We start from the raw sequence: 10,665 nt of genomic DNA on the forward strand, positions 1-10,665 counted from the left end.
AAATTGAAATCGCATCATATGACCCCTTTAAAAGAACGAACACTTTAACATGCATTACCATGATAAGAAGTACTTAAAATGATGGAAACCATCTTTGGGAACATTTTATTTGAAATGTAATTTGATTATTTAGTTTAGCTCACATCTTATTTGTTTACATGGAGAGTAGGGCTACACGATAAATCGCATGCGATATTTAACACGCATCTTGTCAGTAAAGCCGTTCTGTAATCAGCGGTAAATCGTTTTGCGCAGCTTGTCAGTGAACAACGGCTCTGTGTAGTAAATGCTTCTCCATGTGAAAGCCCGCACGTGATGGAGATTTACCGCTGATTACAGAACCGGCTTTACTGACAAAATGCGCGTTAAATATCGCATGCGATTTATCGTGCAGCCCTAATGGAGAGGTAGGAGTTTATGACCTATATTGCAGTCAGCCACCAGATGGTGATCAAAATGTTTTGACTTCACTTTCAGGTTGTGTGCGGCACACTTACTCTGTACCGTTTGTGCTGTTGATACAAATAAAAGTGCGGTTATATATTGTTTGATAAATTTCACAGGTGAAATAGTCATTTGATCGAGAATTTCGAGGAGGAAAGATTTTCCCATGCAGATTTTGCATGTAAAATGTAAATGCATGTAGAATGTAAAATCATCAATATTTTAGTTTCGTTTAAGGTTTACAATGACAAGCCATTTTTTCTTAATAGAATAACATGTACTGATGAAGTGTAGACAATAAACATTAACCTTTGTTTGGCAATTTTTTGTGGGCAAAGTCTGGTCATTTCAATATTCTATTAAGAACATGTGCAGATGAACTGACACCTGCCTGGTGCCCCATTTTCCAGAGGTCCCTGCATTCTCACACTGTACCGACACAATGGAAAAAGGCAATTATTACACCTGTCCCTAAGAAACCCTGCCCGCAGGAAAATAACGATTTTAGACCTATTGCCTTAACTTCTGTTGTGATGAAGTGCATGGAAACGCTCATTATGAGCAAACTACAGCTTGATGTAGGCCCACAGTTAGATCCCTACCAGTTTGCATATAAACACCAGAGAGGCACTGATGATGCAATCAACAGTATAGTGCACCTAGTGACTAAACATCTTGAGAATCCTAAGGCCTATGCCAGACTGTTGTTTGTAGATTTTACTTCAGCCTTTAACACTCTGCAGCCTCATGTTCTCTTGAAAACACTGCAGCGGATGAATGTCAACCCCTTTATTATTAAGTGGTTCCACTCAATTCTGACTAATCGTAGTCAGCAGGTCAGGGTGAATAGGACGTTGTCTGAACCTTTGACCATCAGCACTGGCGCTCCTCAGGGGTGTGTTAGTTCCCCAGTACTGTTCACACTGTACACTAATGAATGTACATGTAGTACTGCTAACAATTACATGATTAAGTTCTCTGATGATACAGTTATCCTGGGTCTCATGTTGGATACATCAGATTCTGTTGCATATAAACATGAGGTTCAGAACTTTGTTCAGTGGTGCGACAAACATTCTCTCATCATCAACACTAAGAAAACAGTGGAGATGGTGTTTGATCCCAAATCCATTGGAGACCACTTACCAGTGGCCATCAATGACCATAACATAGTCCAGGTTGATTCCTACAGATATCTGGGCATACACATTGATAATAAGCTGACATGGAGTGTCCAGGTAGAAAACATCTGTACTAAGGTTCAACAGCGACTACACTTTTTACGTAGGCTGAGGGTCTTTGGTGTTAACCAGAGAGTGTTGCTTCTCTTCTATCATGCTGTAATTGAGAGGCTTCTGCGGTATGGCATCTCTGCCTGTTTTGGCAATCTCAGTGATCTCAATTATTTCAGATCCCACCTATGTCCTCCACCCTGAATATCAGCTTCTTCCCTCAGGAAGACGCTTTAGATTTCCCCAGTGCAGGCTTAACCGCTTTAAGAATTCCTTCGTCCCTCTGTCCATCAAAGCTTTAAATGACAAGTCAGCCAGAGGTTTGCCCCCATAACGGTGTTTTAATTGTAACAATAACGATATTCATGTGTATATATATATTATTTGATTTTATTTATTTATTTTTTTGTATTGAATCTTATTATTATGACGATTACAGGTGTGTTGTATGATGTAGTGTGCAACTGGTTGGTTGATAGCAGTTTGTGTATGTGTTGTGTATGTGTTACTTATTTAAGCAGTAGCCACTGGATTGTATGCGTCCAAGACAATTTTCCTTTGGGACAATAAAAGTCTATCTATCTAATCTAATAGGTATCCACACAATGCATGAGGACTAAGGATTTAACTTTGCAGATTTTGCTAGAGTTTCAAGTTTGTCTGAAAGCTTGGTTCAAACGTGACTTCAATGTGAGCTGTTTCATATATTGCTATACTATTGACAATGGATCTTTTCAGCTCATGAATTTTCACTAATGTGACTGCATCTTAAGACCAGGAATGTGCGTTACAATCAATCAGATTTTGATATCTTGTAGATATCTCCTTTCCCCCTTAGACTGACAGATGTTATTCCTCAGCAGGTTGTGAAGCTAACTAATATTACAATAACTAATATTATTATTTTTGTTTGGTTAAACTGAAGTAACCTCTAAGAGCATCTGAGAACATTGACTCATTCCAACCCAGCAGCAGAGATGCTTCTTAGCATTCAAACCTAGAGGCAAACACTGTCTGATCTGTCCTCAATGAAGTCCTGCTCTCTCCTCATGATGTCTCTGACCTGATGTGCTTTCTGTGGTGACCAGACCACTAAGCTGACAGGAGACAAAAGCTGCTTTCATTTATAGCTATTGTTCTTATATGAAGGCAACAGCAATTTAGGTGAATGCAAAAGGTTTTTTTAAGTATGTTAAAAGAGATGATAGCAGCAGACTTGTGTGTGTGTGTGTGTGTGTGTGTGTGTGTGTGTGTGTGTGTGTGTGTATATATATATATATGCTGCCTCGATATGCGCAGACACACGGTCATGGTGACTCAGAACAAGTAGGTGTTGCTTTGCAAACTTTCTGTTTGACTTTATTGTTGGGATGGCATCTGGCGAGACCCAGGTCCTCTATGACTGTAGCCACTGTAACCATAGTAACACATTCCTCTGTTGCAGGTAAAGTTTATGTATCGCACATTGTGGACTTCTTGAGACACACCACTTGCCGCAGTTCAGAGGACAGTGGCTTAGAGGAACTCTGCAATATGCTGGACCCAGAGCACAAGGACATCTCCATAGACCTGGACACATACCATGCTATTATGAAAGAGTGGATCGATGATTGCCGGAACCAGGGGTATGAAGACATACATACATACATGCATATATATATATATATATATATATATACCCTATGCTTTAGAACAGTGATCGCCATTGATGCACTTTAATAAAGGCCTTTTTAGTTTGAGAAATAGTGCACAGGACAAAAAAAGCTGAAGAAATCTGATGGTTGTTTAACTCTTGATAATTTTGCTAAAGGCTCTGGTCAGTTAACAGGAAGCAGTTGTTTTTGCAATCAACTCTGTGCAGTATGTCTTTTGTAGATGTTGCCAACCCAACCAAAGACACATTGCAGATTTTCATCAGTCTGTTATCAATCCACAATCAGTTTTGATCACAAGGCCTTTTTTCCAACATTTTCCTCATAACAAGTTTTTAAGATAAAAGCCCAACTCAAATTTCCCTTTTTTTCCCTTAGGAAGGACTCAAAGAATGACACCCAACAGGAATCATTTAAACTACGGGACAGTTTATCAGGTGAGATCTTCTTAGGAGTATGCCAGAATGCTCAAAAGCTCAATGTTTTTCATATTTTCTTTGTTGTCAATGTTATAATTTTGTATATAATCACCTCTTGTTTCCTTTAGCAAGAAGATCTGCTCTATTAAATATGACTTCAGGTAGTCTTGAAGCATTCGGAGGGGAAGCCTCCAGAGCTGACCTGTAAGTTTAGGAGTGTGAGTTGTTTGTTTGTGATAGATAAACAGTTAACAGTAGTGGGAGTGTGGTTTGTGAGACTGTATCAACTATTTCTATCAATCAAAACTTTGGAAACGGTTGACTCAATTTGTTTCTTATGATCTTAAAAACCTTTTGATCTAAAGGTTTATTCTTGGATGCTTTGAAAAATCATTTCTGCCATTTTTACACAACTAAAAATAAAAATATTTAAACAAAAAAAGATGCAATCAATATGTTACTGCAAAATTATATACTGTGTGTGTATATCTGTACAGGGAGACATCAGATCTAGTCTTCTGTGTGGCAGATCTACAACTAAATAACCAAAAGCTGCAGGAGGAGGTTCGTAAACTGAAGCAGGCAGTGGAAAGCATGGAAGACACCAACCAGAAACTCATTGAGGAAAATGAAGAGCTCAAAGCACAAGCTAAAATGTACAGACTTATATTACGTTCTGTCTCACCTGTCTTGTCCCTTAACCTCTAAACCCTCAAATAATCATCATGTACAAAACATGCCTTAACACTCTCCTCTCGTCACTCCCTAATCTCATCCTGCAGAGGGCAGCAGTTATTACAGAAGGAAAAGCTGCTTAAAGAGGAAGTTGAGGAGATGAAGCTGAGCCTGACCTCTTCAGAAGAGAGTCGAGCTCAGGCCTCAGCTCAAAGAAAGCAGATGGTGAGGCACAAACCACACTGATGGCTGTTCTGATGTTAATAAGCCATATTATGAGACTCCGGTCTCATAAACTAATGCAAACAGATAACATGCGGTATGTTGATAATGAGATGGATAGTAATATTACATAAACCAAGGATAGGCAAACATCCAGAGTAAACAAATCTAGTTGCCAGATAAACACCATCACACTGAAACAAGCAAAATAATCTGCCAGTGGGGTAAGCAAAATAATCTTGTTTTCTGTTTGAAATAAGATTATTTTGCTTAACCCATTGGCAAATTATTTTGCTTGTTCTAAGCAAAAAGTCACTTAATTTTGACTTGTTTTTTTTTTTTCTGAAAACAAGACAATAATTTTTACTTGTTTAGAAAATCCTTCTTGATTTAAGAATTTTTAGATATTTGGGCTGGAAACAAGACCAAACATCTAAGAAAAGCATTTTTTTGCAGTGTATTGACCACATATTGACATTGACATATACATTATTAGAACAAACATGAACACTTTTATAACCTTTCGTTCTGGTTTCCTACAGGAACGGGAAAACCAGAGTCTTATATCCAAAATTGCTGCTCTACAAGAGGAGGTATGGCTCTATCCATTTACACGTCCATCCAGTGTAAGTCATGTAGTTCACTGAATGGTTCTCATTCATCATACTTATTCCATTTTCTTTGTCCTCCTTCCTCCACATTTCTCCTTCATCACATTAAGAACATGAAAGTCACACTGGAGGCAGAAGAGCTTCAGAAAAAGATCAATGACCTCTGTGACCTTAATGCTGACCTTCAGGTAGGGCTTAATTTCGTTTACTCATTAATGATTGGTCTTTTATGCAAAAAAAAAAACCATTTAGGTCTGTCATTGGTGAATGTTTTCTTGCACACTTAGGTCCAAGTTCATTCATTTGATGCCATTCTGGCTGACAAGGAGTCGATAATTCAGGAGGTCAGTCCATCTTGTGTATCACCAAGACAATGATTTGATATGAAAACTTAGACACATAAAGTCGAGTTGTTTATAAAACTTTACAGAAGAATTTAGCTTTTCTTTAGTCATTGCTAAAATCATTCAGTGTTATTTATTTGGTATGTTTATAGAATCTGCAATCATGTTAAATTATATTTGTCCAGTATCATAACAGAAACTGCCTTTCTTCTCTAGAAAAATAAACAGATAGATGAACTGAAGGTGGCCATTGTGGAATATTCCTCAGTTACAGAGGTGAACTCCAATTCTCTTTTTCTCTCTTCGTGTCTAATATCAGTAATCTGTCATTTTTACCACAGCGCTGTTTTTAATGCTGCTTTGGCTAAGTTGTTCAAGGGTGACCACATTTTATTTAGATATCATATTGCCATGCCCATGTCTGTCCAAATTGTTAAAGTTTCACATAAACAGATCTTCAAAGAGCCATACAGCCTACTACAAAGAACTCAACAGTAAAGATTTATCCTTTGGCAGACAAGTATCTATAATTTCACACAAGGACAATAATTTTTTATTTTTATACCAATATATTTTATAGAAATATTTAATTAAACATTTCTGATTTGTTTTTAGCTGATGCTTCCAAGACTACCACAAGCTATTTTTGCAATCTGCTTACAAACTAGGCGACAGTATTTGTGTGCCAAATAAGCAAAATTGCAACAGCAATTTAAAATCCATCACAGAAAACCAAATGTTTAAGTTTGCAAGGCTTAAAAATGTACGAAAACTTTCAGTGGCAACACAGCGCTTCCCGAAAAGCTGCTCACACTTTTCTTATTCAAGTTTCTTATGCACCAAATCAGCATATTAGAATGATTTCTGAAGGATCGTGTGACACTGAAGACTGGAGTAAAATATATTAAAATGGTTTAAAAATATTTTTTAAATCGCAATAATATTTCATGATTTTACTGTTTTTCAAAAACATAAAACAATTCTTACAACCCCCCCACGTTTGAATAATAGTGTATATACAGTTTCTTTGGAAACACTTTGGAATGTGGCGACTGTCTATAAAAAAATACCATAGAAGTGTATAATAATGTGGCAAATCATGTATTTGGCTGAGAGCCACAGCAGACAACTTTCTCTCTTTGACTCTCTCACTCAGAATGCTGAATCAGTGGTGTAAGAAAGTTCTACACGCAAATGTTTTAGGAACTAAAGCCTGAAAAATTATTGTAGATAAGGAAGTGTACATGTGATAACTGTGGAATAAGTTAAATCTCCCCCAGAGTGTTTAATTATTGTGTATGTGTTAATTTTGCTTGCTTCAGCTGTTGAGAGCAGACAAGAACAAACTGGAGAGTCAAATGCAAATGATGCAGCCTGATATGACAATGTAAGAGCTCTATGTAATGCACTTAACACAGTAATGAAAATACTAGCTGATTAACTGACCGTATTAATGGCAAGCATAATACTTGAACAAACATCAGAAATGACTTCACATGTTCTTCTAACTGTGTATGTATGTGTTTGCAGCCCAGGTCTCTCTCTCTCTGTGGCCTACAGACTAAATCAAATGAGTTCAGGTTCTCTTCAGACGGAGTTGGCTCTGGCACAGAATCCCGTGGAGGTTTGCAGTGTGTTTTGTGTGTGTTTGCAATTCACTTGTCTATCTTTGTCCCGTCCATGATTTGGAGTGTCTCTTCTCTCCACTCCCACCAACACTCATGTGCTGTTCTCTGTCCGCCCACTCTCTCTCCCACTCCACTGCCGTAGAGTGCACTCAGTAATCCACACCCTCTCGGTGCTTTACACCAAACTTTAGGCATTACAATGAGCCTGACTACATGTGCTTTATTTCACAATTTTTTATTTATTTATTTTTTGCTGTGGTAGATTCCATTGTCGTAGCTGGTGATAACTACATACTAGGTATACTAGGGTTGGACCCGCTTTTACCTTCAAAACTGCCTTAATTCTTCATGGAATCACACAGTTGCTGCAGATTTGTTGGCTGCACATCCATGTGAATCTCCTTTTCCACCCCATACCAAAGGTACCCTATTGGATTGAGATCTGGTGATTTTGACCACCATTTGAGTATAGTGAACTCATTGTCATGGTCAAGAAACTGGTTTGAGATGATTTGAGCTTTGTGACATGGCATGTTATTCTGCTGGAATTAGCCATCACAAAATAGGTACACTGGTCATAAAGGGATGGACATGGTTAGCAGCAATACTCAGGCAGGCTGTGGCATTTAAACAATGCCCAATTGGTACTAAAGGGCACAAATTGTGCCAAGAATATATCTCCCACACCATTACGCCACCGGCAACCTGAACAGTTGATACATAATAATAATAATAATAATAATAATAATAATTTGTTACATTTTATATAGCTCTTTTCTGGTTACTCAAAGCGCTTTACACGGAATGGGGGAATCTCATCCAATCTATTGTCCAATTTTGGTGAGCTTGTGCAAATTGTAGCCTAAGTTTCCTGTTCTTTGCTGACTGGAGTGGCACCCAGTGCAGTCTTTTGCCGCTATAGCCCATCTGCTTCAAGGTTCGATGTTTTGTATTTTCAAAGATGATCTTCTGCAGACTTTGGTTGTAACAAATAGTTGTCTATCTATCTATGGCATTAAAATATAAATAAATAAATAAACTATAAAAATGATATTTATATTTTAAATATTTTGAATGTTATAATATTATAAAATATTTAACATCATGCATGTCTGTGTATTTTTAGGGTTTGGAGCATCTGTCCTCCTCTGTTTGTTTTGCATCTTCTTTGGATGAGACTCTAGATCGTGAGGTTCTTCTGCTTCTCCAAGGCCCGACTCCAGAGCAGCTTTCTCTGGAATTTAAAACTCTGATCAGCAGACTGGTAACCAACTAACCAGCCATCACACTCAAATTTTTTGAAGCAAGCTTCATCTGTACAGTTAGTCTGATGTTAATTTTGCCGGCTTTCCATCTTTAGACACCTGAATGCTGGTTTTGTATGATGCTGGTCCATGATGTTTTGGAGTGTTCACAAGTGTGTAAAACATGAATTTTTCCAGAAAAGGGAGTTTAAGGAAGATGGCATCACCTGTTTCACAGCATTCAGAGGCCTTACAGAGAACAGTGAAACTCAGGAGATCAATACCGACTTCAAGATACAGGTAAGAGAGTTTCTTCAACTAAGTCAAATCGTAAAGTATCTATCAACAGTTATGCAAATTTTTGCATATATGTAAATAACTAATCATGATAAAATTATATAGAGACACACACGGGCATTTAAAAATGATATAAGAACTCCTCTCCCCTTATGTGAACTTTTATCTACCACATTGCATAACTGCTTGGCTGGACATGGTCACTCTTATTGTGTGTATTCAGTGGACCGCATCAGTACGTGCGGTCTTCCCCGGTGGTAAACTATACAGGCCAATATTTCTCTCACTCCAATTCCCACGATGCACAGGGGCAATGTGTCGGGTCAGACTAACTCTGTGACTTTCCTTAAGATAGTCTTTGATGAAACTTTTTGATCTTATCGCATTCACTAAGATTTAGTTGGTAGTAATGATTTACTGGTGCACTGTGTGTTGTATTTAGTCAGTGAGCCTCATTGTTGATCTTGTGAACTCTGGCAGGGCCTGGAGGTGCAGCTCGAGCAGAGAAGGAGTGACTGGACCCGCAGTCTAGAGCAGTTGGACCAGTACACAGACTCTCTGGAGAGGGAGCTTCTAAAGATGGCTAGCAACATGCGACGTTCTCGTACCGAGATCCTGCACCTGTCTGTCAAGTAAGTGGACTGATATGGTAGCAGAGATGATATTGTATGATTTTTAATGGCAGTTTATTGAAAAAAAAACTATTTTCTCATTTTCCAGTCACATTTACCATTGTGTTATGAATTTTCAGGGGTGAAATCCACTTCATTAGGAATATATACGTATTCAGGAATTTCACGTGAGATTTCTGTGTGGTCTTGCAAATTTGTGGAATTGACTAACAGAAAGCTGCTAGGTCAGTGGTCTCAAACTCAGTTCCTGGAGGGCCACAGCTCTGCAAAATTTAGCTCCAACCAGCTCCAAATCACACCTGCTTGGAAGTTTCTAGTAATCCTGAAGACCTTGATTAGCTGGATCAGTTGTGTTTGATTAGGGTTGGAGCTAAACTGTGCAGAGCTGTGGCCCTCCAGGAACTGAATTTGAGACCAATGTGCTAGGTGCTTCATGCATTGCTACACTACTTGACAATAGATAATGGCCTGTTTTCGCAAACGAAATTTCACCAAAATGCGATCAAAAAGCTTAAAAAGACTTTTATCACCTTAGCTGTAGTAAATGCCATGAGACTAATTCTGTGATGTGAATAGCAGCATGCCTCCCTGAGAAAGTCACTGGCAAAACAGCTACTTTATTATAATGAAATATTTCCCATTTTTATGTGTTGCTAGAAACCTTTCCATGATTATTTCTGTCATATTCATGTATCCAGATACTTGTGGTATTTATAAGTTAAATTTAGACATAGTAACTTAAAGGCACAATATGTAAGATTTTTTTTAATTAAAATATCCAAAAACCACTAGAACAGTGTTATATATTTTGCTGACTTGTGTACTTGCATTATCCCAAATGTTTCGAAGAATGTTTAAATCCAGAGAAATAAACAATTTTAAAGGGGTCATATGATGCGATTTCAATGTTTCCTTTCTCTTTGGAGTGTTACAAGCTCTTGGTGCATAAAGAAGATCTGTAAAGTTGCAAAGACTAAAGTCTCAAATCCAAAGAGATATTCTTTATAAAAGTTAAGAGTTAACCACGCCTACCTAAAACGGCTCGTTCTAACACGCCCCCACATGTCTATGTCACGATGTGGGAAGATTTGCATAACACCGCCCAAATGTTCACGCAAAGAAAGAAGGCGCAACTTTTATTCTCGCTGTAGTATTGTTGCTGCTGCCATATCGTGAAGACGCTGTGTTTCATTGTGAAAGCGAAACTACTTTGTTTGGCCTTCCAAAAGAGGACGATATCTGCTTCGTCATGCCTAGAGCTGATC

General features: G+C 38.1%; 1 protein-coding gene across 11 annotated transcripts in view; it reads left to right on the top strand.

The window, feature by feature from the left end:
* Positions 1-10,665, top strand: part of LOC107659831 (lymphoid-restricted membrane protein) — a 34,422-nt gene that overhangs the window by 6,685 nt on the left and 17,072 nt on the right. For all 11 annotated transcript variants that reach the window (XM_016448889.1, XM_016448893.1, XM_016448894.1 and 8 more), the window contains exons 4-17: positions 3,121-3,301; positions 3,707-3,765; positions 3,876-3,951; positions 4,245-4,403; positions 4,530-4,647; positions 5,187-5,237; positions 5,366-5,443; positions 5,543-5,599; positions 5,816-5,875; positions 6,922-6,986; positions 7,130-7,223; positions 8,354-8,491; positions 8,670-8,771; positions 9,249-9,400. In XM_016448889.1, the coding sequence (XP_016304375.1) occupies positions 3,121-3,301; positions 3,707-3,765; positions 3,876-3,951; positions 4,245-4,403; positions 4,530-4,647; positions 5,187-5,237; positions 5,366-5,443; positions 5,543-5,599; positions 5,816-5,875; positions 6,922-6,986; positions 7,130-7,223; positions 8,354-8,491; positions 8,670-8,771; positions 9,249-9,400 (1,390 nt within the window). The remainder of the gene's footprint in view (positions 1-3,120; positions 3,302-3,706; positions 3,766-3,875; positions 3,952-4,244; positions 4,404-4,529; positions 4,648-5,186; positions 5,238-5,365; positions 5,444-5,542; positions 5,600-5,815; positions 5,876-6,921; positions 6,987-7,129; positions 7,224-8,353; positions 8,492-8,669; positions 8,772-9,248; positions 9,401-10,665) is intronic.

Source organism: Sinocyclocheilus anshuiensis, unplaced genomic scaffold (genome assembly GCF_001515605.1).
Source record: "Sinocyclocheilus anshuiensis isolate Anshui unplaced genomic scaffold, SAMN03320099.WGS_v1.1 scaffold1032, whole genome shotgun sequence".
NCBI lineage: Eukaryota > Metazoa > Chordata > Actinopteri > Cypriniformes > Cyprinidae > Sinocyclocheilus > Sinocyclocheilus anshuiensis.